This window comes from Oncorhynchus clarkii, chromosome 5 (genome assembly GCF_045791955.1).
Source record: "Oncorhynchus clarkii lewisi isolate Uvic-CL-2024 chromosome 5, UVic_Ocla_1.0, whole genome shotgun sequence".
NCBI classification, from domain to species: Eukaryota; Metazoa; Chordata; class Actinopteri; order Salmoniformes; family Salmonidae; genus Oncorhynchus; species Oncorhynchus clarkii.
This window is the reverse complement of record NC_092151.1, coordinates 9,700,957-9,728,603: the sequence shown is the minus strand read 5'-3', so window position 1 is coordinate 9,728,603 and position 27,647 is coordinate 9,700,957. Positions and strand designations below refer to the sequence as shown.

General features: G+C 41.7%; 1 protein-coding gene and 1 non-coding gene across 2 annotated transcripts in view; both read right to left on the bottom strand.

Moving 5' to 3' along the window:
* Nucleotides 1-27,647, bottom strand: part of LOC139408312 (chromodomain helicase DNA binding protein 1) — a 47,268-nt gene that overhangs the window by 12,891 nt on the left and 6,730 nt on the right. Inside the window, exons 3-28 of the mRNA XM_071152039.1 lie at nt 25,836-26,019; nt 25,353-25,460; nt 25,117-25,169; nt 24,861-25,007; nt 24,022-24,296; nt 23,037-23,262; nt 22,757-22,857; nt 22,372-22,550; nt 21,692-21,816; nt 21,074-21,290; nt 19,528-19,617; nt 18,739-18,929; nt 17,633-17,821; nt 14,966-15,128; nt 13,926-14,078; nt 13,380-13,451; nt 13,002-13,151; nt 10,938-11,086; nt 9,597-9,693; nt 9,070-9,165; nt 8,562-8,738; nt 8,127-8,287; nt 7,865-7,906; nt 7,635-7,768; nt 6,879-7,017; nt 5,619-5,769 (exon numbers count right to left, since the gene is read on the bottom strand). Of these exons, the coding sequence (XP_071008140.1) occupies nt 5,619-5,769; nt 6,879-7,017; nt 7,635-7,768; nt 7,865-7,906; nt 8,127-8,287; nt 8,562-8,738; nt 9,070-9,165; nt 9,597-9,693; nt 10,938-11,086; nt 13,002-13,151; nt 13,380-13,451; nt 13,926-14,078; nt 14,966-15,128; nt 17,633-17,821; nt 18,739-18,929; nt 19,528-19,617; nt 21,074-21,290; nt 21,692-21,816; nt 22,372-22,550; nt 22,757-22,857; nt 23,037-23,262; nt 24,022-24,296; nt 24,861-25,007; nt 25,117-25,169; nt 25,353-25,460; nt 25,836-26,019 (3,769 nt within the window). The remainder of the gene's footprint in view (nt 1-5,618; nt 5,770-6,878; nt 7,018-7,634; nt 7,769-7,864; nt 7,907-8,126; nt 8,288-8,561; nt 8,739-9,069; nt 9,166-9,596; nt 9,694-10,937; nt 11,087-13,001; nt 13,152-13,379; nt 13,452-13,925; nt 14,079-14,965; nt 15,129-17,632; nt 17,822-18,738; nt 18,930-19,527; nt 19,618-21,073; nt 21,291-21,691; nt 21,817-22,371; nt 22,551-22,756; nt 22,858-23,036; nt 23,263-24,021; nt 24,297-24,860; nt 25,008-25,116; nt 25,170-25,352; nt 25,461-25,835; nt 26,020-27,647) is intronic.
* LOC139410336 (small nucleolar RNA SNORA53) lies at nt 15,582-15,799 on the bottom strand. The gene has a single exon (XR_011634498.1). It is a non-coding gene; the product is annotated as a small nucleolar RNA SNORA53 (small nucleolar RNA).

The following is a 27,647-nucleotide window of genomic DNA, read 5'->3' as shown; positions in this document are numbered from 1 at the left end:
AGTGGTAGTAGTAGTAGTGGTAGTAGTAGTAGTAGTGATGGTAGTAGTAGTAGTTGTAGTGATGGTAGTAGTAGTAGTAGTGATGGTAGTAGTAGTGATGGTAGTAGTAGTAGTAGTGATGGTAGTAGTAGTGATGGTAGTAGTAGTGATGGTAGTAGTAGTGGTAGTGGTAGTAGTAGTAGTAGTGGTGGTAGTAGTAGTGGTGGTAGTAGTAGTGGTGGTAGTAGTAGTAGTGGTAGTAGTAGTAGTAGTGGTAGTAGTAGTAGTAGTGGTAGTAGTAGTGGTAGTAGTAGTGGTAGTAGTAGTAGTGGTAGTAGTAGTAGTGGTAGTAGTGATGGTAGTAGTGATGGTAGTAGTAGTAGTGGTAGTAGTAGTAGTGGTAGTAGTAGTAGTAGTGATGGTAGTAGTAGTGATGGTAGTAGTAGTGATGGTAGTAGTAGTGGTAGTGGTAGTAGTAGTAGTAGTGGTGGTAGTAGTAGTGGTGGTAGTAGTAGTGGTGGTAGTAGTAGTAGTAGTGGTAGTAGTAGTAGTAGTGGTAGTAGTAGTGGTAGTAGTAGTGGTAGTAGTAGTAGTGGTAGTAGTAGTAGTGGTAGTAGTGATGGTAGTAGTAGTAGTGGTAGTAGTAGTAGTGGTAGTAGTAGTAGTGGTAGTAGTAGTAGTGGTAGTAGTAGTAGTGGTGGTAGTAGTAGTGGTGGTAGTAGTAGTGGTAGTAGTAGTAGTAGTGATGGTAGTAGTAGTAGTTGTAGTGATGGTAGTAGTAGTAGTTGTAGTGATGGTAGTAGTAGTAGTAGTGATGGTAGTAGTAGTAGTAGTGATGGTAGTAGTAGTGATGGTAGTAGTAGTGATGGTAGTAGTAGTGGTAGTGGTAGTAGTAGTAGTAGTGATGGTAGTAGTAGTGGTAGTAGTAGAGTAGTGATGGTAGTAGTAGTAGTAGTGATGGTAGTAGTAGTGGTAGTAGTAGTAGTGATGGTAGTAGTAGTGGTAGTAGTAGTAGTAGTAGTAGTAGTAGTGGTAGTAGTAGTAGTGGTGGTAGTAGTAGTGGTGGTAGTAGTAGTGGTGGTAGTAGTAGTGGTAGTGGTAGTAGTAGTAGTAGTGGTGGTAGTAGTAGTGGTGGTAGTAGTAGTGGTGGTAGTAGTAGTAGTGGTAGTAGTAGTAGTAGTGGTAGTAGTAGTGGTAGTAGTAGTGGTAGTAGTAGTAGTGGTAGTAGTAGTAGTGGTAGTAGTGATGGTAGTAGTGATGGTAGTAGTAGTAGTGGTAGTAGTAGTAGTGGTAGTAGTAGTAGTGGTAGTAGTAGTAGTGGTAGTAGTAGTAGTGGTGGTAGTAGTAGTGGTGGTAGTAGTAGTGGTAGTAGTAGTAGTGGTAGTAGTAGTAGTAGTTGTAGTGATGGTAGTAGTAGTAGTAGTGATGGTAGTAGTAGTAGTAGTGATGGTAGTAGTAGTGATGGTAGTAGTAGTGATGGTAGTAGTAGTGGTAGTGGTAGTAGTAGTAGTAGTGATGGTAGTAGTAGTGGTAGTAGTAGAGTAGTGATGGTAGTAGTAGTAGTAGTGATGGTAGTAGTAGTGGTAGTAGTAGTAGTGATGGTAGTAGTAGTGGTAGTAGTAGTAGTAGTAGTAGTAGTAGTGGTAGTAGTAGTAGTGGTGGTAGTAGTAGTGGTGGTAGTAGTAGTGGTGGTAGTAGTAGTGGTAGTAGTAGTAGTGGTAGTAGTAGTAGTAGTGATGGTAGTAGTAGTAGTTGTAGTGATGGTAGTAGTAGTAGTGATGGTAGTAGTAGTAGTAGTGATGGTAGTAGTAGTGATGGTAGTAGTAGTAGTAGTGATGGTAGTAGTAGTGATGGTAGTAGTAGTGGTAGTGGTAGTAGTAGTAGTAGTGGTGGTAGTAGTAGTGGTGGTAGTAGTAGTAGTGGTAGTAGTAGTAGTAGTGGTAGTAGTAGTGGTAGTAGTAGTGGTAGTAGTAGTAGTGGTAGTAGTAGTAGTGGTAGTAGTGATGGTAGTAGTGATGGTAGTAGTAGTAGTGGTAGTAGTAGTAGTGGTAGTAGTAGTAGTGGTGGTAGTAGTAGTGGTGGTAGTAGTAGTGGTAGTAGTAGTAGTGGTAGTAGTAGTGATGGTAGTAGTAGTAGTTGTAGTGATGGTAGTAGTAGTAGTAGTGATGGTAGTAGTAGTAGTAGTGATGGTAGTAGTAGTGATGGTAGTAGTAGTGATGGTAGTAGTAGTGGTAGTGGTAGTAGTAGTAGTAGTGATGGTAGTAGTAGTGGTAGTAGTAGAGTAGTGATGGTAGTAGTAGTAGTAGTGATGGTAGTAGTAGTGGTAGTAGTAGTAGTGATGGTAGTAGTAGTGGTAGTAGTAGTAGTAGTAGTAGTGATGGTAGTAGTAGTAGTTGTAGTGATGGTAGTAGTAGTAGTAGTAGTAGTAGTAGTAGTAGTGATGGTAGTAGTAGTAGTAGTAGTGATGGTAGTAGTAGTGGTAGTAGTAGTGATGGTGGTAGTAGTAGTGGTAGTAGTAGTAGTGGTAGTAGTAGTAGTGGTAGTAGTAGTAGTGATGGTAGTAGTAGTTGTGGTAGTAGGTATAGTAGTAGTGATGGTAGTAGTAGTGGTAGTAGTAGTAGTGGTAGTAGTAGTAGTAGTGGTAGTAGTAGTAGTAGTGATGGTAGTAGTAGTAGTTGTGGTAGTAGTAGTGATGGTAGTAGTAGTAGTAGTAGTAGTGATGGTAGTGATGGTAGTAGTAGTGGTAGTAGTAGTAGTAGTGATGGTAGTAGTAGTGGTAGTAGTAGTAGTGGTAGTTGTGGTAGTAGTAGTAGTGATGGTAGTAGTAGTTGTAGTAGTAGTAGTAGTAGTAGTGGTAGTAGGTATAGTAGTAGTGGTAGTAGTAGTAGTGGTAGTAGTAGTAGTGGTAGTAGTAGTGGTAGTAGTAGTGATGGTAGTAGTAGTGGTAGTAGTAGTAGTGATGGTAGTAGTAGTGATGGTAGTGGTAGTAGTAGTAGTAGTGATGGTAGTAGTAGTAGTAGTAGTAGTGATGGTAGTAGTAGTGATGGTAGTAGTAGTAGTAGTGATGGTAGTAGTAGTGATGGTAGTAGTAGTGATGGTAGTAGTAGTGGTAGTGGTAGTAGTAGTAGTAGTGATGGTAGTAGTAGTGGTAGTAGTAGAGTAGTGATGGTAGTAGTAGTAGTAGTGATGGTAGTAGTAGTGGTAGTAGTAGTAGTGATGGTAGTAGTAGTGGTAGTAGTAGTAGTAGTAGTAGTAGTAGTAGTAGTAGTAGTAGTGATGGTAGTAGTAGTAGTTGTAGTGATGGTAGTAGTAGTAGTAGTAGTAGTAGTAGTAGTAGTAGTAGTAGTAGTAGTAGTAGTAGTAGTAGTGATGGTAGTAGTAGTAGTAGTAGTGATGGTAGTAGTAGTGGTAGTAGTAGTGATGGTGGTAGTAGTAGTGGTAGTAGTAGTAGTGGTAGTAGTAGTAGTGGTAGTAGTAGTAGTGATGGTAGTAGTAGTTGTGGTAGTAGGTATAGTAGTAGTGATGGTAGTAGTAGTGGTAGTAGTAGTAGTGGTAGTAGTAGTAGTAGTGGTAGTAGTAGTAGTGATGGTAGTAGTAGTAGTTGTGGTAGTAGTAGTAGTGATGGTAGTAGTAGTAGTAGTAGTAGTAGTGATGGTAGTGATGGTAGTAGTAGTGGTAGTAGTAGTAGTAGTGATGGTAGTAGTAGTGGTAGTAGTAGTAGTGGTAGTTGTGGTAGTAGTAGTAGTGATGGTAGTAGTAGTTGTAGTAGTAGTAGTAGTAGTAGTAGTGGTAGTAGGTATAGTAGTAGTGGTAGTAGTAGTAGTAGTAGTAGTGGTAGTAGTAGTGGTAGTAGTAGTGATGGTAGTAGTAGTGATGGTAGTAGTAGTGGTAGTAGTAGTAGTGATGGTAGTAGTAGTGGTAGTAGTGGTAGTAGTAGTGGTAGTAGTAGTGATGGTAGTAGTAGTGGTAGTAGTAGTAGTGATGGTAGTAGTAGTGATGGTAGTAGTAGTGATGGTAGTAGTAGTGATGGTAGTAGTAGTGATGGTAGTAGTAGTGGTAGTAGTAGTAGTAGTAGTAGTAGTGATGGTAGTAGTAGTGGTAGTAGTGATGGTAGTAGTAGTGATGGTAGTAGTAGTGGTAGTAGTAGTAGTGATGGTAGTAGTAGTAGTAGTAGTAGTAGTAGTGATGGTAGTAGTAGTGGTAGTAGTAGTAGTGGTAGTAGTAGTAGTGGTAGTAGTGATGGTAGTAGTAGTGGTAGTAGTAGTAGTGGTAGTAGTAGTAGTAGTAGTAGTAGTAGTAGTAGTAGTAGTAGTGGTAGTAGTAGTAGTGGTAGTAGTGATGGTAGTAGTGATGGTAGTAGTAGTAGTGGTAGTAGTAGTAGTGGTAGTAGTAGTAGTGGTGGTAGTAGTAGTGGTGGTAGTAGTAGTGGTAGTAGTAGTAGTGGTAGTAGTAGTAGTAGTGATGGTAGTAGTAGTAGTTGTAGTGATGGTAGTAGTAGTAGTAGTGATGGTAGTAGTAGTAGTAGTGATGGTAGTAGTAGTGATGGTAGTAGTAGTAGTAGTGATGGTAGTAGTAGTGATGGTAGTAGTAGTGGTAGTGGTAGTAGTAGTAGTAGTGATGGTAGTAGTAGTGGTAGTAGTAGTAGTAGTGATGGTAGTAGTAGTAGTAGTGATGGTAGTAGTAGTGGTAGTAGTAGTAGTAGTAGTAGTAGTAGTAGTAGTAGTAGTAGTGATGGTAGTAGTAGTAGTTGTAGTGATGGTAGTAGTAGTAGTTGTAGTGATGGTAGTAGTAGTAGTAATAGTAGTAGTAGTAGTAGTAGTAGTGATGGTAGTAGTAGTAGTAGTAGTGATGGTAGTAGTAGTGGTAGTAGTAGTGATGGTAGTAGTAGTAGTAGTAGTAGTGATGGTAGTAGTAGTAGTAGTGGTAGTAGTAGTAGTGATGGTAGTAGTAGTTGTGGTAGTAGGTATAGTAGTAGTGATGGTAGTAGTAGTGGTAGTAGTAGTAGTGGTAGTAGTAGTAGTAGTGGTAGTAGTAGTAGTGATGGTAGTAGTAGTAGTAGTAGTAGTAGTGATGGTAGTAGTAGTGGTAGTAGTAGTAGTAGTAGTAGTAGTGGTAGTAGTAGTGTGGTATGGTAGTAGTAGTAGATGGTAGTAGTAGTGATAGTAGTAGTAGTAGTAGTAGTAGTAGTAGTAGTAGTGGTAGTAGTAGTAGTGGTAGTAGTAGTGGTAGTAGTAGTGAGTAGTAGTAGTAGTAGTAGTAGTGATGGTAGTAGTAGTGGTAGTAGTAGTAGTAGTAGTGATGGTAGTAGTAGTGGTAGTAGTAGTAGTAGGTAGTAGTAGTAGTAGTAGTAGTAGTAGTAGTGATGGTAGTAGTAGTGGTAGTAGTAGTAGTGGTAGTAGTAGTAGTGGTAGTAGTAGTAGTAGTAGTAGTAGTGATGGTAGTAGTAGTGGTAGTAGTAGTAGTAGTAGTAGTAGTAGTAGTAGTAGTAGTAGTAGTAGTGGTGGTAGCAGTAGTGATGTTAGTAGTGGTAGTAGTAGTAGTAGTAGTAGTAGTAGTAGTTGTTATAGTAGTAGTAGTGGTAGTTTTTAGAGTAATATTAAAAACTGTGGTGCACATACATGTAATTTATTCAGACTCACCTTGTGTGTCAGGTTGAGGTCAGGGTCCATTTTAATCATTTCCCAGCTGCCGTAACCATACTCGTAGATTCCTATGAGCAGGCTAGAGTCGTCCTCCTTGCCCCAATCAATGTCAAAGTGTGCTGCCTTGGAGTGGCATGGAATTGTGTACCTAAGAAAAGAGAAGGGTTTGGATTCAGTAAGAGTAGAAAGTTTCATTTTATATGAATTGGTCCTAAAACTAGGTATGCAACAATCATATTTACATTGTAAGTACAGACTGGTTTCATAGTTCTTAAAACATTGTGAAAGTCATGTCTGCCCTTTAATGAATAAATAAATGTTGTGGATTTAGATAGGCCTGTGCCAGGGGTTTTCAACCGGGGATTCGCAGACACCTAGGTACTGCAGGGGGTCCGCAAAAATATAAAACAAGATTTCTTATTTGTATTGAAATGTTCATGAATATAGTTAGCAACAGAATAAACCACCTTTAATTATTTTTATTTTATTACATACCTGCATTAGAAAAGAGGAGAATGTTATTTCTAATGACGTCAACTCCTAATATTGAGCAAATTATACTAATTGAAGCCAATTAGACTCACTGGAGAACCTGAAATATAGAACGCTTTGGGAAAAAAACAGTCAATAGGCTATTTTTTTGCTAATGTATGATGGGGGTTCCTGGGTCACCAGTTTGCCAGGAAGTGGGTCCCTGGGCAAGAAAATGTTGAAGACCCCTGGCCTATGCTATATAATACATGGTGTGGATTTAGATGGGCCTATGCTATTTAATACATGGTGTGGATTTAGATGGGCCTATGCATGGTGTGGATTTAGATGGGCCTATGCATGGTGTGGATTTAGATGGGCCTATGCTATTTAATACACGGTGTGGATTTAGATGGGCCTATGCTATTTAATACACGGTGTGGATTTAGATGGGCCTATGCTATTTAATACATGGTGTGGATTTAGATGGGCCTATGCTATTTAATACACGGTGTGGATTTAGATGGGCCTATGCCATTTAATACACGGTGTGGATTTAGATGGGCCTATGCTATTTGTTATGCCAAGGGATTTCCGTTTGTATTGGCTGCTATGCGAGTGTAAAACTTGAAACAATTAACTGTTGTGTGATGGAGGAGTTGAGTAAAAGCAGCATGGCTTTGTTCCAAATGGACCCTGGTCAAAAGTAGTGCACTAAATAGGGAATTAAGGGAGCCATTTGGGACGTAACCCAAGTTTGAGGTATGAGACCGAATGTAGACAGACCTCTTCCTCTCATCGGGGTCGGCAGGAATGGCTTTGTGGAGCGGCGCCAGCTCCTCCTCGTGGGAGATCACCAGCTTGGCGTTCACCTGGACTCCCGAGATCCTGAACGTAGGGCCTTTCACTTTCCCTCTTCTGCCTCCTGGTGGTGAGGCAGAGAGAGGTTTAAAACCAGTGACAGACACTTATTGAGCAACTTAACAGTGGATTTTGACATTGTTTGGATTAGCAGGAGAGAGATGGATGGATAGAGATGGACTGGAAAGAGAGATGAATATATTGGGATGGAAGGATGGATAGAGATGGACTGGAAAGAGATGAATATATTGGGATGGAAGGATGGATAGAGATGGACTGGAAAGAGATGAATATATTGGGATGGAAGGATGGATAGAGATGGACTGGAAAGAGATGAATATATTGGGATGGAAGGATGGATAGAGATGGACTGGAAAGAGATGAATATATTGGGATGGAAGGATGGTAGAGATGGACTGGAAAGAGAGATGAATATATTGGGAGGGAAGGATGGATAGAGACAGACAGACAAAAGACAAGACAGTGGAAAGTACCCAGTGTTCGACTTGGGCAGGTGCTAACCGGAGCTGAGTACCAGCACCTCAAATTCTAAACTGTTTGAGCCCCTGTTCCTTTTATAGAATATTAGCTCAAATGTATTGTGGAGCTGCTGCACCTAAATATAAAACACCCAAAATGAGTATCGGCACCTATTTCAGTACAAGTCAAACACTGAAGTACCTGACGTCTTCTCTGGTCCACAGGGGTTCTCCCTGAGAGTCTTCAGACAGCCGTTGTGAACCGTCTCCGCCAGACGCTTCAGGTCATGTTCAGACTTGTCCACTAGTTCGGCATCACGGGCAATAGCATCCAGTCTGAAAGAGGTTGATTTTTTTGGTTGGTCAAATAGCATGTTGACAAAAGTTGTCAAATAAGTGAAACCACATTTTGTAGTTTTTGCCTGCAGTTACCTTTCAAGTGGTCCACCAAACTTTTTGTAGCTCTTGATAAATCTATGTAGGAAAAGAGAAAGTTGTGAGGCGAAGTCGAGGTAATGGAAGTGAGTGCATTTTCTACATCCCCAAAAGGTATTGTGTGGGGGGGGGGGACTTTTCCCACAGGATAGAAGACATTTAACAACATCACGTGTATCCCAAAATGTTCCCCAAATCCCTATAGTGCTATTAAGGGAATCGGGTGCCATTTGGGATGCATCTCATGTGTAGTGCTTACCTTCGTATCTCAGCATCGCTGAAGCCCTTGATGTTTTCTCGTGGAATGGTCCGAGGTCGTCCTCGTTTCTTGGGCCTCTTGCGATCCGAGACGGAGTCGCTGTCGGAGCCGGAATACCGTCTGTTTCTACTACGCCGGCTCTCACTGCCGTTAAAGTTGACCTGGAACCACATATCAAACAACAATGTATTATTAGAATGAGAACCATTCCAATGGAACCCGTTGCACATCCTCCACTGACAGGGACGGAACTGTACGGCACAACATATTAGTTCAGAAGACAAAGAAAGCTACCAGTCTATTACAATTCTAAGACAGAAGCATTTAGAAAAAAATCTGGCATTCCTGTTATGATTCATTGATAAACCCAAACTCTGCATTGGAGAGTACTGCTGTGTGTGCGTGTGAGAGAGGAGGGAGTGCCCCCAAGCTAACCTGTTTGGCACAGTTCCTCATGCGGGGCAGCAGGTAGATCTCCTCCAGCTCTTTCTGCCTCTCCTCCTCCTCCATCCGCCGCCGCTGCTCCTCAGGGATGATGTCATCCCAGCCCCGATGGTGGCGCTCAGAATCCATGACGATCTCCTCCTCCTCCATCATGGAGAAGTTGGCCACCTGGCAGGGAGGGGTCAAAGTTAGGTCGAGAGGTCACAGAGGCTCAGCGGATTGACTTATCATTTTATTTGTTTTACTCTTATTAGGGCCCGTTTCCCGGACACCGATTTAGCCTAGTCCTGGACTAGAAATAGCATGGTAAATGGAGAATATTCATAAATATTTTTTGGTCCAGGACTAAACTTAATCGATGTCCAGAAATTGTGCCCTTTACGTTTACAGAATTTTAAAACACTATTGTACTTATTTTCATTCTTACTAGTGCCTTTCTTTCCATTAGTGTTTTTTTAAATTTTTTAAAGCCTTTACTTGCGATGAACTTGATAAATACCTTGAACTGTGAGAGCAGCTCCTCTCCAACAGTGGAGGGGCCGGGGTCATTCTCTCTGGTCTCGGCTCTCTTCAGGATATCGTCGATGTCCATATCCTGCCAAAGTGAAACCCGAAAAGTCAGTTTATGAAAAACGGATTAACTTCACCGATCCACAGAGGGGAACCTGAATTTGTCAACCAACATCAGACACACAGGGACAATATAGGTCTACATCAGAACAAATGCAACATGAAAGATTAATAGGAACTGCAAAGTACCACAGTTTGGACCTACAATGATAAGGATTAGGGTTGTCAGGATATCAGTATCATGGCAAGTAAACAAAACATGAAGCAGAATTCATATCTTGTTGAAAACAAACAGCCTTATTTTTCCATCCAGTCACATTTATTTACCCCTCCCCCATTATATAACTATTTTAAATTAAGCAGGTTTTTAGTCTAGTTTAGTCTGCTTTGTGTCCTTTTTTGTCACAAAAAAATGTGTAACATAGTATCGTGATAGTGATGAGGTGAGTGACAAACCTGAGGCTCCTGCTCCTCCCCCTCCTGCTCCTTGAACAGCTCCTCGGCACCAAACTTCAAAATGGCCGACAGCTCCTCCTTGTTGAACGGAGTGGCACTGCAAGTGATGGAAGTTCCAAATGAGAACCCAAAAAACCTTGCAGGGGTGTGTGCATGACCATGAACACCTCAGAAGGATGGTGTTTATTTGTGAGTAAGCATCTAGATGGTAGCTATAGGGTGTGTATTTGTGAGTAAGGATCTAGAGGGTAGCTATAGGGCAGGGTAGCCTAGTGTTGGACTAGTAACCGAAAGGTTGCAAGTTCATATCCCCGAGCTGACAAGGTTCAAATCTGTCGTTCTGCCCCTGAACAGGCAGTTAACCCGCTGTTCCTAGGCCGTCATTGAAAATGAGAACTGACTTGCCTAGTTAAATAAAAGGTAAAATAAATGTTTAAAAAAAAGGGTAGCTATAGGGTGGGTGTTTGTGAGTAAGCATCTAGAGGGTAGCTATAGGGTGTGTGTTTGTAAGAGACTAAGCACACTGAGGAAGTATGCGTTTTGTTGATGTAGTTGAGAGTGTAAGGTGTAACTGGCTATGTGCGTATAAAGCAGCATGTAGCCTAGTGGTTAAGAGCGTTGGGCCAGTAACCGAGAGGTCGCCGGTTTGAATCCCCAAGCCGACTATGTGAAATTTATGTTGACGTTCCCTTGAGCAAGGCACTTAACCCCAATTGCTCCTGTAAGTCGCTCTGGATAAAAGAGTCTGCTAAATAACTAAAAAATAAAAAAATGTGTAAAGAGTAAGTGCGCTTGCATGTGTTCTTGCGTGAGTTTGTGGGCTCTTGCCTGTGTTCTCGCGTGAGTTTGTGGGCTCTTGCCTGTGTTCTCGCGTGAGTTTGTGGGTTCTTGCCTGTGTTCTCGCGTGAGTTTGTGGGCTCTTGCCTGTGTTCTCGCGTGAGTTTGTGGGCTCTTGCATGTGTTCTCGCGTGAGTTTGTGGGCTCTTGCATGTGTTCTCGCGTGAGCTCTTGCATGTGTTCTCGCGTGAGTTTGCATGTGTTCTCGCGTGAGTTTGTGGGCTTGCATGTGTTCTCGCGTGAGTTTGTGGGCTCTTGCATGTGTTCTCGCGTGAGTTTGTGGGCTCTTGCATGTGTTCTCGCGTGAGTTTGTGGGCTCTTGCATGTGTTCTCGCGTGAGTTTGTGGGCTCTTGCCTGTGTTCTCGCGTGAGTTTGTGGGCTCTTGCATGTGTTCTCGCGTGAGTTTGTGGGCTCTTGCATGTGTTCTCGCGTGAGTTTGTGGGCTCTTGCCTGTGTGTAAGCACCTAGAGATGTGAGTGTGTTTTCAGTGTGTATTTGTGTACCTGGAGGGGGCGGTGCCGGTGTGGAGGACCGTCTTGCCCGTGGTGTCCATCCTCTGGATGACTAGATGGTCCAGCACCATCTTCTTCTTGGCCCGCTCAATGATCTCCTCCTCCACCGAGCTCTTAGTCACCAGGCGGTAGATGTTCACCTGGGAGACATACAGGTTTCATGTTGGATGTCCACAACTACGTAATGCTTTATTATAGATGGGGAAAGCATGTTTGTTCAGGATATAGGGTGAATGACAAAATCAGAGGAGATTAACAGCAATAGCTTTACAAAACTATTCAATACAACATGGACTCATATGACAATGTATCTTGGTCTAGTGCCTGCGGTCATTGGGTATCAATAGAACTTGACAATGCGTGTTGTGCGAACAACGGCCTGTTTTCTATTATAATTATTTTATTTTCACAGTGAGTCATGCTGAGACCAAGGTCTCTTTTACAAATGAGCCCTGTATACATCAATATACACTACATGTCGGCCGATTAATCGGCAGGGCCGATTTCAAGTTTTCATAATTGTTAATCGGCATTTTTTGACGCCAATTATGGCCAATTACATTGCAATCCACGAGGAAACTTCGCAGCAGGCTGACCACCTGTTACGCGAGAGCAGCAAGGAGCCAAGGTAAGTTGCTAGCTAGCATTAAACTTATCTTGTAAAAAAAACATCAAATTACACATGATTGATGATATTACTAGGTTAAATAGCTTGTCCTGCGTTGAAAATAATTAATTTATCATCGAATCACAGCCTACTTCGCCAAACGGGTGATGAATTAACAAAGGCGCATTAGAGGGGAAAAAAGCACAATCGTTGCACCAATGTACCTAACCATAAACATCCATGCCTTTCTTTAAATCAACACACAAGTATATTTTTTAAACCTGCATATTTAGTTAAAATAAATGCATGTTAGCAGGCGATATTAACTAGGGAAATTGTGTCACTTCTCTTGCGTTCAGTGCAAGCAGTGTCAGGGTATATGCAGCAGTTTGGGCCGCCTGGCTCGTTGCGAACTGTGTGAGGACCGTAATTAATTTGAAAGAATTTGACATAATTATGGCATAACATTGAAGGTTGTGCAATGTAACACAACCTAGCAATACTTACGACGTAGGGATGCCACCCGTTAGATAAAATATGGAACGGTTCTGTATTTCACTGAAATAATAAATGTTTTGTTTTCGAAATGATCGTTTCCGGATTTGACCATATTAATGACAAGGCTCGTGTTTCTGTGTGTTTATTATATTATAATTAAGTCTATGATTTGATAGAGCAGTCTGACTGAGCCGTGGTAGACAGCAGCAGACTCGTAAAGCATTCATTCAAACAGCACTTTCCTGCGTTTGCCAGCAGCTCTTCGCAATGCTTGAAGCACAGAGCTGTTCATGACTTCAAGCCCATCAACCCCCGAGATTAGGCTGGCAATACTATAATGCCTATAAGAACATCCAAAGGTATATGAAATACAAACGGTATCGAGAGAAATAGTCCTATAATTCCTATAACTACAACCTAAAACTTCTTAAGTGGGAATATTGAAGAACTGGGAAAATTGAACCACCAGCTTTCATATGTTCTGAGCAAGGAACTTATTATAATACATTAATACAATCAATTTAGTTTAAGTTAAAATAAGTGTTTATTCAGTATTGGTGTAATTGTCATTATTACACACAGACATCTTTTTTTTATCAGCCAATTTAATCGATATCAGCTTTTTTTGGTCCTCCAATAAATCGGTACCAGTTTTTTTTGGTCCTCCAATAAATCGGTATCAGTTTTTTTTGGTCCTCCAATAAATCGGAATCTGTGTTAAAATCATAATCGGTCGACCTCTAATACAAACAGCCCTCCATACAGACCTCTACACTACACATCACTATACAGATAGATGGTAAGAGAGACCAATGACCAATAGCACATAGCTCTAAAAACCTGTATTAATCAACTCTATTTTGGTTTCTTAACCGCTTTGTCATTGGGTAACAAAAACTTGACGTTGAACTTGACCGCAAGTCAACTTCACAAAGTAATTGGTTGCATACCTGTCTCTTCTGGCCAATCCTGTGGGCTCTGGCCTGGGCCTGCAGGTCATTCTGTGGGTTCCAGTCAGAGTCAAAGATGACCACCGTGTCGGCCGACGCCAGGTTGATGCCCAGACCGCCCGCCCGCGTTGACAACAAGAAGCAGAAATCCTGGATGGGAGGAAGTGAGATGTAATAACGTGTGGTGTAAGATGGTTCATTACAGTAGATTTCCAATTATATATTCGCCCCATCAGTGAATTATTGAGTAAAACTATCGAGTAAAATTAGCAAGGTTGGGGTTTTCAACTCAGTCGATTCAGGAAGTAATCTGATTTGTCCCCAACCCTGGCTGTTAGCGTAGTAGTAGATATTATGGTGCATTCATTCCACACTTACCTCAGAGCCCTCAGCGTTGAAATGGTCCAGTGCCTGTTTCCTCATCTCTCCCTTGATGGAGCCGTCCAATCTCTACAAAGATAAGACACATTTAGTCCTTGTCCCAGCAAACTCTCAATGTATTTCAACGTTTAAATGTTTTTGTATTTCGCTTATCTTTAGGGGTTTAAGTATGGTAACTTTAGGACCTTCTAGGTACTTTGCTTAGATAACCACTGAGCTGAATCCTGACTAGGAAAGCACCCTATTTACCATTTTTAGTAAGCCATTGTGCCTTAAGCCAATACAAGATTTGCTAAAAAAATGTAAATGTTGAACAGACTTCTTTAGGGAGTATTCAACCTACAAATTCCTTAAAGCCCAAACTTCTTCCTGGAGATCTACGATACACCAGTATATGGGAAGGGGATAGGAATGTGGTGAAGTCACCCTTAAACACTGATCTTGGGTCAGTTTACAATTTCTCTCGCTAATGGGTTAAGTTTAGGATTAGGAGAGGAGAAGCTGATCCTAGATCTGTACATAAGGAGCCAGAGAGCTGCTGACCTGGAAGAGGAACTGGCGGCTCTTCAGGTACTCGGCCAGGATGTCCAGCATCCGGACCATTTGGGAGAAGATGAGCACACGGTGGCCACGCTCCCGCAGACGCAGCAGCAGCTTGTCCAGCAGCACCAGCTTCCCACTGCTCCGGATTAGGTGCTGCAGGGAGAGAGGGGCAGGGGCAGGGGGAAAGGGCGAGGGGGGCAGGGGGAGAGATTAGTGTGCGTCCATGCGAACTCTGGAAAGAATTCAATGTTAATAATAAGTATCCTGATATATGGATATTGGACAAAACCCAGCATCACCTTATTAAAGAGGCCAACAGTAACTAAACATAGGCCTCTAACTTCACCACATTCCGTGAGCAAACTTATAAAAGAGTGGTGTAACTAAGAGTAGCACCAGTGTAACAACCAAAACATGTCAACTAACGCTGATGAGTGGCTTGTGGCTGAAACACACACATTCAGCATTTTTTTTAGGGTTGATGTTTACACAGTTTTCACTATTTAAGGCAATGTAAAAAATAGTCCACAAATGTGCCTACATTTCTATAATATGAAAATAGTTTATGATTAGTGAATGTAGATATTTTGTTAGATTTTTGTCCCTATTAGCTGAAATCATATTTTTTCAAAGCCATTTTAGCTGTCGTGCTAGCTGTTCAGCCTGAACAGATTATTAAAAATATATATATTTTCAAATCGCATAATGCAGATGTCAACTCCCTCAGAGGCACGTGCTGCTAGGCAACCCCCCTCCCCACACACACACACTTGCAGGGCTGGCCTGCTCCCTGCGTTGCTAGTGTTGTTAGGAAAACGTGACGTAGTGTTAATGGAATGTCCAGCAGTTTTTAAGTAATGAATATGCTAGCAAAATATAATTTTTCAAAACCCAAGACTGAAATGCAGCTACTTTCCCACGTTTAAAACTCAATTTAGGCTTCAAGTCAGTGGACGTGCTCCCGCCCCCCCAGAATGCCTTAATGCCAAGGTTTGACAATTGAGTGAGTAAAATTTACATTTACTTCCACCCCCACTCACCTGTAAGGCCTCCTGTTTGTTGTAGAACTCGCTGTCCTCCGGGGGCTTGATGAGATAGCAGTGGTTGCAGCACTTCTTCAGCTCCATCATGATGTTAAGGAAGCCAGACGTGCTACCTTTGGTACCTTTACTCAGGGCCTTGTAGTTCCTCGTCAAAATCCACCTGTTTGACCCAACACAGGCTTAGTAGTTAAAAAAAATACCCCAATACAGCGTGATTACTACCATTTGTAATGTATCTAATACAATTTGTATTCATTTCTGGATTAACTCGTTTGGAAAAGGAGCAGGAAACAGGAAACATGAAGTTACACCTACATCCTAGGTTTAGTTTATACCCGCACTTAAATACCTAGACTATTTTATACTATGTTGGAGAAGTTCAATTTTCCTAGGTCCAGTTTAAAAGTGCAAATTAGTCCAAGATAAGGCTTCATTTCTGTCCGGGAAACAGCCCCTCTATGTTATGGAGCCATATGCCTGTTTACAAGTTATTGAGGTGAGGTGACTGACTGTTTTTTTAATATAAAAGGTGAAGTACATCTTTGATATCTTTTGGAATATTGCACACTCCTGATGAAGCCCCCAAAGTCCCAGTGGAACTACAAGGGGGTGTGTTGTCCACCCCCCAGCCAAGCTGCAATGGTTGATAACAGAGTTGCCAGTACAGAAGGAGGGCTGGGGAGGCAGGTAAGACTGCCCTACAACACCAATGACTAAAACACCTCCGACTGCACAGCCAGAAAGCTGCTGAGAGCCTCTGGGCTGAAGCTGCAGCACTCGGAGACAACACCACCAGTACAGGCACACCCTCCAGAGGTGGATCTAAGTGTTCAAATCTTCCTAAAATGTTATACCAGAGATTCCTTTGATGTAATTGATCAATATATTGTGTTAAATGAGGCCAACTGGGTCTAAGCTGTGGAACTGAATTACTGGACATGTCCTTGATGTGCATAAACATCGACCTAGTCTGCTCCCATGTTAGTTTCTATTGGTTTCATGCTTCTGGTAATTTGCATTGCAGGATATGGCAGAGGGCAACGATGCAGAGAGTTGAGTTATGACGTTACTTGTAGTTCTGTTCAGAATGAGTACTATCTAGTGGAACGATAAACCAAAACTTACAGACGACGACGTCTCCTTCCTCTTACCCAAGCATTTTGCTTTATGTCGATAACTTTGTGGTTTTTCTACACAACGTTCCTGTAGATTGTTCTAGAACCATTATTTGGTCAACAGTAATAGCCTGTACATCATGTTGATTCCTGCTATGAAAGTGTCCGCCTGTCCCCCCGTTTCGCTATCGGCTACCGACTTCCACTGTGCGCACGGAGGAGGGAGAGAAGCAAATCAGAAGAGTATGACCATTCCCAAAAATTGCGGGGAAAAATACAGTTTTCAAAGACGCTACTGTTGTAGTTACAGAGAGGAGAGTCACAGCTTGGGTCTCACCTTTAAATATTGAGTTTGTGACAACTTTACAACCGGAGTAGGTGTGGCCAGGGAGCGCAGCGCTCCATTTGCAGTGAACAGGCCTACATCAAGTAACCTAGCCCTAGTGTAGGACATTAGCCTACATTTACTAATAAATTAATCAATTAGCCTACATGGCTATCTAGCAACAATATCACATTTAGAGTTAGCAATCCAGCAAAGTGTTTTGAGTTCCCACTTCCTCATGTGGTGAATAATATAGCCTGTAGGACAATGTGCACAAAGATGTCTGGAAATTCTCTCAAGAGACAAATAACATCGGATCATCCCATTTTGACAAGTTGCACTTAAAAAATATCAAATCATGCTTCCTGGATATGTTGGATGAAATAGTTTTTAAAAAATCAGTCTACCATCTAAATTATGTTATTTTACACAGAAGAAAAAATATGGTCTAGTGTAAAGTAAAATGTATGTTGTTATCCAACAAAATAGTTCCATTAGTCACAGTATGTCTTTTGGTCCACATCGCCCAGCTCTAGCATCTCTCCCAAGAATGATATATCGTAATCGCAAAAAATATATATATTTGCCCAATTTGGAATTTTGTTCAAATCACAAACTCTAATATCCATCTGTTCTTACTTGTAGTACCGTTTCTGAATAAGTAGTAATTTAATTTACAGCTTTTTTTTGTTAAAATAGGCCTACATTTTGATTCTCAATTTTACCCACTCAAGTTCACGAATATATTCAGATATTTGCTTAACTGTGCCCAACCCTAGTAGTATCTGTTCTGACTTATAGTACGGTTTCTGAATGAGTAGTATTTATCTGTTCTTAGTTCTAGTACTGTTTCTGAATGAGTAGTATTTGTCTGCTCTTACTTGTAGTACTGTTTCTGAATGAGTAGTATTCGTCTGCTCTTACTTGTAGTACTGTTTCTGAATGAGTAGTATTCGTCTGCTCTTACTTGTAGTACTGTTTCTGAATGAGTAGTATTTGTCTGCTCTTACTTGTAGTACTGTTTCTGAATGAGTAGTATTCGTCTGCTCTTACTTGTAGTACTGTTTCTGAATGAGTAGTATTTGTCTGCTCTTACTTGTAGTACTGTTTCTGAATGAGTAGTATTTGTCTGCTCTTACTTGTAGACTGTTTCTGAATGAGTAGTATTTGTCTGCTCTTACTTGTAGTACTGTTTCTGAATGAGTAGTATTTGTCTGCTCTTACTTGTAGTACTGTTTCTGAATGGCGCTCATCTCCACTCTGAGGATCTGCTCCACTTTAGCAGGAAGAGACTTCTCCACATCCTTCTTGACTCTACGCAGCAGGAAGGGCTCCAGCTCCTTGTGTAGACTGGTGTAGCCAGAGTCCCTACCCTTCCCATGTTCCTCCTCAAATATCTCCCAGGAGTGGAACCTGAAAACACAGACATACACACAAACATGGGCAGAAGGCCAGACATCAGCAATACTGAGGACCAAAAGCCCCAGAACAAGGACAATGAAACAGAACATATTTCAACCAGCTTGGTACCTTGATTCCAAGTCACTCCATAATATTATAGAGGACACAGTTCTCTGATACACACAATTAACTTATATAGAACAGTTAGTCTTTACACAGAGGGCTGGGCCAGTAACCGAAAGGTCACTGGTTCGAATCACAGAGCCCAAAAGGTGCCAAATCTGTCGATGTGACCGTAAGTGCAAGGCACTTAATCCCAATTGCTCCAGGGGCGCTGGACAGTGTTGCTTGGAAGGAGCCTACAGTGTTGCTTGGAAGGAGCCTACGGTGTTGCTTGGAAGGAGCCTACAGTGTTGCTTGGAAGGAGCCTACAGTGTTGCTTGGAAGGAGCCTACAGTGTTGCTTGGAAGGAGCCTACAGTGTTGCTTGGAAGGAGCCTACAGTGTTGCTTGGAAGGAGCCTACAGTGTTGCTTGGAAGGAGCCTACAGTGTTGCTTGGAATGATTGCCAGTGAACTCATTTTAGAGCAGATGGTGTTAAAACTGTAGCATAGCATACCAGTGTATTTTGCTAAGTGCAGTTTGCAGTTGAGTTTTGGCCACATGAAATAAAAATGCTGTGTTGTCGTTTTCCAGTAACGTTATACTATGCTATTATAAACACGGTTCTGTTATGTAGAATACTGTGATCAGTGTGATATATTTTCAGAGACATTCAGCTTTGATCTAACTCTACTAAAAGAGCACCATCAGATTTGCAGCCGTTAACTCATATAGGACAGCTAGTCTTCTCACACACACACAATTCAATCAAAATAGGACAGTCAACACCCCCCCCCCCGCCACATACACACCGGCTAGGTGACCTACTTTTCGGGCATGATGAAGTGCAGCAGGGACCAGAGCTCTTTGAGTGAGTTCTGCAGCGGCGTGCCGGTGATGAGCAGCCGGTGGTTGGACTTGAAGTCCATCATGGTCTTATAAAGGAGCGAGTCGTCGTTCTTCAGCCGGTGGGCCTCATCCACGCCGATGAAGGCCCATGGCACGTTCCCCAGGAATCCCTGCATAGTGGACACAAAGTGGCAGTTATACAATGTGGTGCCAATGGCTCACTGGGTTAGCACATGGTGATGGCCACACCAGGGTTGGGTCTTCCATGTTAATGTTGACAAGTAAATCACTTGGGCAAAAGCTAAATGACTACGGGGTGGCAGGGTAGCCTAGTGGTTAGAGCGTTGGACTAGTAACCGGAAGGTTGCAAGTTCAAATCCCCGAGCTGACAAGGTACAAATCTGTCGTTCAGACCTTGAACAGGCAATTAATCCACTGTTCCTAGGCCGTCATTGAAAATAAGAATTTGTTCTTAACTGACTTGCCTAGTTAAATAAGGTTAAAAAAAATACAAATAAATTAATAAAAGGGATACTTCATGATTTTGGCAAAGAAGCACTTGATCTACTGACGATGAGGCCCTTTAGCTACTGACCCAGAGTCTACTACCATGCCCTTAATAAAATCAGATGAACTCATGGATACAAGTTTTGTCCTCTGTGTGCAGTTTAGCTCAGGTATTATTGTGTAAATAATTAATTGATTAATGACTTTTTTTGCTCTTGAAAAATCTTTCAACTCACAAAGATCTAAGAAACATGATCTTACCTTATCTTTTAGGAGAATTTCATATGTTGTTAGCAGGATGTTAAACTTGAGTCTCTTGTTCTGAACGTGCATCCATTCATGTGTTCTGATCTAAAAAGTAACAAAGGAAGAATTCATAATTAAACGCAGCCTCAACTCAAGAAAAGGTGTCTCAATCTTTAAATAGTATACTTCATAGTAAAACACTCCTCAAATATCAAGTACCAGAAACCCCTATTATTTAGCCTTTATTTTACTAATCAAGTCAGTTAATAACAACTTCTTATTTACAATGACGGCCCACCCCGGCCAAACCCTAAACCGGACAACGCTGGGCCAATTGTGTGCCGCCCTATGGGACCCCCAATCACGGCTGGTTGTGATACGGTTTAATTAATTAATTTATTAAAGTGGTCTTAGACCGCTGCACCACTCAAGAGACCCTATGCAATATCAGCAGTTTGAAAAACCCTCTCATCTGTTCTGAATCATAATCTAAATGGGGAATATTATTGTATACCCCCATCATATCCATCACTGACGATGTAGCCTATCATGTCATCTATCATATTGTTAGAAATGTATGCTATTCTCAATAACACAAACTCCAATGCAAATCAGAGGAAAAAAATAGGTTTATTTGAGAAGGTTAAATCAATATGTTATGCTTGGGAGGTAGATGTTCAGTCCCCTGTCCTCAGCTGCTCCCCCCCCCCCCCCCCGAACAAAGGAACAGGATGCTATTTATAACCCCCCCCCCCACCATAGCCTGGGTTTGACCAATCAGAAGTCCGTGCAGTACAACTTACCCAATTGCCAAATAACAAGTATCCTGCCCCCAACTCAATGTACAGACCAATGAAAACGTGGCACATGTTGCCCTGAGTTCAGGAGTGACATTCCATAGATTCTGAACATATGTTGAACTGAAACCCAACTCAGATTTTCAATTCGCTACTGCCCATTGGTACTCTAGTCCTCTCATCCTGTCCGTTGTGTATTTATCTTCAAAATATTCTTAGAATATCCATCACTACTGCTGTAGCCTACCATGTCATCCATCATATCCATAATTATCATGTCATCCATCGTATCCATAACTACCATGTCATCCATCGTATCCATAACTACCATGTCATCCATCGTATCCATAACTACCATGTCATCCATCATATCCATAACTACCATGTCATCCATCGTATCCATAACTACCATGTCATCCATCGTATCCATAACTACCATGTCATCCATAACTACCATGTCATCCATCGTATCCATAACTACCATGTCATCCATCATATCCATAACTACCATGTCATCCATCGTATCCATAACTACCATGTCATCCATCGTATCCATAACTACCATGTCATCCATCGTATCCATAACTACCATATCATCCATCATACCCATAACTACCATGCCATCCATCATATCCATAACTACAAAGTCATCCATCATATCCATAACTACCATTCCATCCATCATATCCATAACTACCATTCCATCCATCATACCCATAACTACCATGTCATCCATCATATCCATCACTACGGCTGTAGCCTACCATGCCCCGGCTGCTAATGTCACCCAGGTAGACCACCACGTTCATGAGCGGGGCCCACAGTTGGATCTCTCTCTGCCAGGAGACGAGTGTGGACAGGGGCACCACCAGCAGGAATGGTCCGTACAGCTGGTGTTCATGGAACTGGTAGTTGAGGAAGGAGATGGTCTGGATGGTTTTTCCCAGGCCCATCTCATCTGCCAGGATGCAACTGTTCCCCCTGGGAAGAGAAGAGGATGGTGAGAAAAGTGTTAGGAGCACCGACAGGATTATGCAAACTATATATAATATTTTTGTTATTTTTTATTTAAGAATTATACAAAAAAATGTATTGGTCCTTATTTTATTTTTTTTAAGGTATTTTTTATCTTCAGTAAAGTTAATCTAAGTGATTTTATTGTCTGGTTTCAGATGGTGAAAAGATAAAAATCGAAATCAAATTCAGGATGCCTGGGCTTCGAACAGTGATATTTAATATGAATTACGGAACACCCAAATGCTGAGTTGAGCCCAAAAAAAAAAAAAAAAAAAAAAAAAAATTGACAAATTATTCTGCAAAAAATTGGAATACAACAACCATGGTGACAACAACAACGGAAGCTCAAGAAGACTATGACGTACTTGCACCATGAGTGAGCCATCCAGTTCAAGCTGTCTAACTGGTAGTCTCGGAGCTGCAGTCCTTCTCCACCGATATAGGACGGCTGTTTCTTCATGGGAATAAATCTCGGCCTCTGTTTCAACACCTGACGGGGGAGACAGGAGAGAGCGTGAGTGAGTTTGAAGTTCAAAATTAAAACAAGTCATTGCAACGGAGTCCGCCAGTTCTCTGTCATTCCAAAAAAAAAAAGGGATGACCGCTCTAAGTCAACTACTCAAACTACGGCCCGGTTCCTAAAACGATCCCAAGTCTCTACAACTGGGTCCTTGCCAGGTCCTCAGTTTTTAAAGGGAATGGAGAGGAAACAGAAAAAGACTTCCCCTCTCCAATCCAATGTGTTACGAAAGGACAGACCACGAGGGGCTTTAAGTGGAGGAAATGGGTTACGTTAAATAAAAGACAAACAACCAGGAAAGGGAAATTGTACTCAAGAACAGACCAACATATATATAAATATATATATGATTATCTCCTGTGTATGAAATTGTTTTCTTCGAAGTACAATTTATTTTGGGGCTTAGAGGTGGTCAATTTGCAGTGTAGAAATGATTATAGTTTATGTTCCAGCCCCCGAACATCCGCTCCGACTGAATCTAGTCGCCTATACCTGGTCTAGGGGCAATATCACCCTACTCTTTACCTTGCAGTCTCTGGAGGGAATGGTCTTGGACTGGTTTCTGCGCATATAGTCATCTATGCTCTTCTGGTACTTTCTGGAGATGAGGGCTCCGTCCTCCCAGCTGCACTCGGAGTACGACAGGCCCTGCCACTTGCACAGGTAGTCCGGAAAACCGGCCGCCGACTTCTGATTTGAATGCCCTGGGTGACATTAAAACAGAATACACGTTACAATTCCAGATCAAAACAAAAAATGTTTAGGCAATACTTTAAGAATGTTATTTATAGAACTACCACAAGACTGACTCTGCATAAAGTAGTGTAGTTTGCCCTATACATCTCAATCCTATGTCCCAGCCCCAAACCATAAACAATGGAAGGAACGCCTCGGCAGTAGGACATCTCACCAATTATCCTCTCCACCAGCTGATATTGTGAGTGTAAGTCGTCCATGAGTTCCTGTTGACAGTTGAAGTATTCCACATCCTCTGGTGAAGAACATTTTATCCTGGAGAAGGAAAACATAGTGAAAAAACCCAGAACTCAAAAACACCTCTTCCAACCAATAGCCAAGGCCACATTACAATTGAAATGTACACATCTGTTTTGTAATATTTGTTATTATTGATAGTTTATCTTTTTGACTGATTGACAAACCAATTTCCCCTCACGGATTAATTATCTTACCATTTCTTCTTGTCCGATTCCTTCTTCTTGAAGTTGTCTAGTTTCTTCATGCCCTTGACGTTCTGCAGCTTCAGCGTCTCCTCCGTCTCCCAGGTGTTGTGGATATGGGACCAGCCTTTCCACTTGAACAGGTACTGCTGCTCGCCCGCCTCCTTGTTGGGGTTGAAGTTGGCGTTGGGGTCTCCGTCCGCCTCCACTGCGTACACTGTGGTGGTGCCTCCAGTCGCTGTGGGGGGAAAAAATAACAACTGGTGTTTAGTATGGAAATAATAATAATTTATTAAAAATCTCAAACCGAAAAACTAACTAACTAACAAACAAGCAAGCAATATATCATGCCAGGTCAGGTCAACTAAAAGAGACCATGTCTTTGAAAGCTGCATCCTCTGCAGGTGGAGAGGGTTAGTTCATGGTGTCAGCGTAGGGAGCAGGTCAGAGGATAGTAAATGACTCGGATGATCTGGCACAGGGCAAGTCTGGGTACCAGCCTGAGTCTTATAGTCACTGGACTTCTCTTCTACTCTGATGCACCCACTTGAGGGATGCCTCAGCAGCTCTGGGCGCCAGAAAGCTCACCACACAAAGCTCAGAGTAGTAGCCGGTCATCCTCACTACGAGCACTCTGCCTCACCACTTTCTCCCGTTCCTCTCACGCTACAGGCAGCCAGGTGAAATTTTTTAAAAGCAGGTACTCAGGTACTCTGAGGTACTCTGTTCAGATGCATTTTCTAAACAAAAACATGTTCTACCTAGCCAGCCAAGACAAAGAGTTGACCGGTTAGTCAATCTGCAAATCCGTGGCTCAAAAACACCAGATACATGCAACAAAATCTCAATAAAAAAAAGATACAAAACAATGAAAAGAACACTAATTAACTAAATATGTAAAAACATACAAGACCTCAGTCTAGGTTGCTACCAGGGCGTCATGGCAACTATCAACTTAGTTGAATGGGTACACTGACTTCTGTTTTTTCCCCTTTACCTCCTCTCCTCCCTATCCGCGTCTCCATCACGCGCTCCAGGGTCTCAAACTCATCCTCGTCCGGCGGAGGCACATCCTCCCCGCACACCTCCACCAGGTCGTCAGAGTCAGTCTTCTGCTCCTCGTCCTCCTTGTAGCTGACGTTCTGCGTGGCCTGGCGCCTGGGCCCCTGGTTCGACGACGACTTCTTGCCGTCGTAATCGTCGTCCGAGGATGAGCCCGCAGAGGGTTTTTTCCTCTGCACATTGCTCTTCTTGCCGTTTCTGGCGTTGGCCCTGAAGGGAGAGAGAGCAGACCAGACACGTTACGGTGAGTTCTGGACAACTGCTTTGAGAACAGGAGAGTTGCAAAGTACCAGACAGTGGTGCTGCAACATATGGACCCAACATATGAGCATAAATGTCATTCTGTGAGAGTTCTAGTCAATGACTGAAAGGGTGTTTCCTCTCCTTGACCCTTAAAGGTCATTTGATCTTCAAATCAAATTATATTTATCACATACACAGATTACAGCAGGTGTAAAAGGTGCAGTGAACTGCTTACGTGCTAGCTGCCTCAACAATACAGCACATATTTATAGCCAGAGTGCATTGACCGTCAATTGATGAATTGTGGTGGCTGAGCATCCATTCTAAAAGGATTGGTTTGGATCCAGAAACTGTTACCATGCTGATACTGGGGCTAAAATCAAACTGATCTATGGGATCAATGGACCTAATAGGTATAAACTTTGAAAATGAACTATTTCCACAGTGAAAGGGCAAAAATTAGGAGTCTCGATGAGATAAATGGTAATCTGTTGGCATACAACAGCTTTCGAGGGAGGAAAAAAAACGTACTTGGTTGGAAGCTTCCTGCTTTTGACTTTGTGACTCGGCTCGTAATCATCCGACTCTTCACTGTGCTCCTGTTCCTGTGCTGACGAGTCAGAACCGGAACCACTTCCAGAACCCGATCCAGACCCGGAGGACGATCCTGAACCCGATCTAGAGGGAGCATTATACCAACAGTATAGCCCACAGAATAGCCCACAGTATAGCCCACAGTAAGTGTGTTTGATATCACTGCTGAACGGTGTCAGGGAGTACAACTCACTTTCTTCTCTTTCCACTCGAGTCGTCATCCGAATCCTCACTGCTCGACGAATCCTAAAAAACATCAAATGGAAAACAGATTAGAAAATAAGTTCCAAATAACATTTTCTAGCCTACCTGGGTGTAATGTTGTAAGTTATAACATATATCACCAAATCAACGAATGACAGAACTAACTACCACCAAACACCAGGCTATAATAACGATGGAATTAGAATGATTAATAACGCCACCCACCGATCCACTGTTTGAAGAGCTCTGTTGTTGCTGCTGCTGCTGGAGTTGCTGTTTCCTGAGCATAGCTGACCTTTGAACTGCTAGGATACTGGGGTTGGACTTCCAGAACTGAGATAAAGATAGGAGCGTCAGCTACAAGTCAAGTACAGTTCCCCCGTGGACAACAGTTGTACAAAATGGGGCTGTTGACCAGGGTCGTATGTATCAATGGTCTGATTTAGGTTCAATGCAGCCTTTTAGATTGCAATGAATAATGTGACATGGTAAGCAGAGACTTGATACTGAATCAGCTCTTTTACTCTGAGATGCTTGACACATACAGCCCCAGAACTCATTATCTTTTGATTAGATCTCTTATCTTGTTTGAACTATCCAACCTCTACTCTTTCACTTCAACCTGACAAGATCATGGTGTGCTAACAACAGTGAATCAATCTCAAAATTACATTTCACGTAGTTTTAGCTGAATGTCGGTGTTCCTACCTCGGCTCCGTCGATCTTGGCTTTGTTTTCTGGTTCGTTCTTCTCCTTGGATTTCCCAGAGTCGGAATCGGACTGGCTGCCGGAGTCTGAGCCGCTTCCTGAGCCGCTTCCTGAGCTGCTACTGGAACTGGAACTAGAGCTGGAGCCCGATCCAGAGCCCGACCCGGACTCATCGTCCGAGTTGCTGCAAGCAAACAAATGATTTCTTAGACTAAGATCAACACAATAACCTATATTTGAAGTGGACTGAAATAGGTGTCTGGACTCTGTAGTCATTTTGGATGCCGGTACCATTTACATTTAGGTGCCAGAACTCTGCAATGTTTTTTTTATGTGTGCCTTCTAAGAGGTGCCCGTACTTAAGCAGTAGAAAAATCTAGGTGTGTTCCTGCCCAAGTCTAGCACTGATAACTAAACACACAGAACTCTTAGGAAATCCTAGAGCCATGTCTAAAAAGGTTTCATTTTAGATGAGTCAGTTGTGAGCACACATTCCCTCCTGCGTGCGAATGTGCATATCTCACTCTGCCTCAAAACAACAACAGAAAGCATATGTGGTGCTCCAGCTCTTCAAACAGCACGGCTAAACTTGAGTATGGTAAGGACTTAGGTACAAGCTAAATAACATGTTAATGGTGATGCACAACATATCTGTACTATCTACATGAACATGTAAATAAACCACTATGCCATATTTTGGTAAACAAAAACAATACTGTGCTGAACAAAAATATAAATGCAACAATTTCAAAGATTTCACTGAGTTACAGTTCAAATAAGAAAATCAGTCAATTGAAATAAATTAATTTGGCATTAATCTATGGATTTCACATGACTGGGAATACAGATATGCATCTGTTGGTCAGATATGTAAAACATTTTTTTTTTTTTACATTTGACCACCATTTGCCCCATGAAGCGCGACACATCTTCACATAGTTGATCAGGCTGTTGATTGTGACCTGTGGAATGTTACCCCACTCCTCTTCAATGACCGTGTGAAGTCAAATCCAATTTTATTGGTCACATACACGTGTTTAGCAGATGTTATTGCGGGTGTAGTGAAATGCGTGTTTATAACTCCGACAGTGCAGTACTATCCAACCTTTTGGCCCAGTGTTGTCCGGGTTTGGCCAGGGCAGGCCGTCATTGTAAATAAGAATTTGTTCTTAACCGACTTGCCAATTTAATTTAAGGTTCAATTTTTAAAAAAATAGACTAACAATTTCACAACATATACCCAATACACACAAATCTAAGTAAAGGAATGTAATTAATAATATATATATATATATATATATATATATATATATATATATATATATATATATATATATATATATATATATATATATATATATATATGGATGAGCAATGTCAGAGTGGCAGACTAAGATACAGTAGAATAGTATAGAAAACAGTATATACATAAGAGATGAGTAAAGCAAGATATGTAAACATTATTAAAGTGGCTAGTATTCCATTATTAAAGTGGCCAGTGATTTCAAGACAATGTACACAGGCAACATCCTCTAATGTGCTAGCGATGGCTAATTAACAGTCTAGGGGTCAACCGATTATGATTTTTCAACACCAATACCAATTATTGGAGGACCAAAAAAAAGCTGATTTTTATATATATATATATATATATATATATATATATATATATATATATATATATATATTAAATAATGCAAACACACAGTGTTGGAGAAGAAAGTAAAAGTGCAATATGTGCCATGTAAAAAAAGCTACCGTTTAAGTTCCTTGCTCAGAACATGAGAACATATAAAAGCTGGTGGTTCCTTT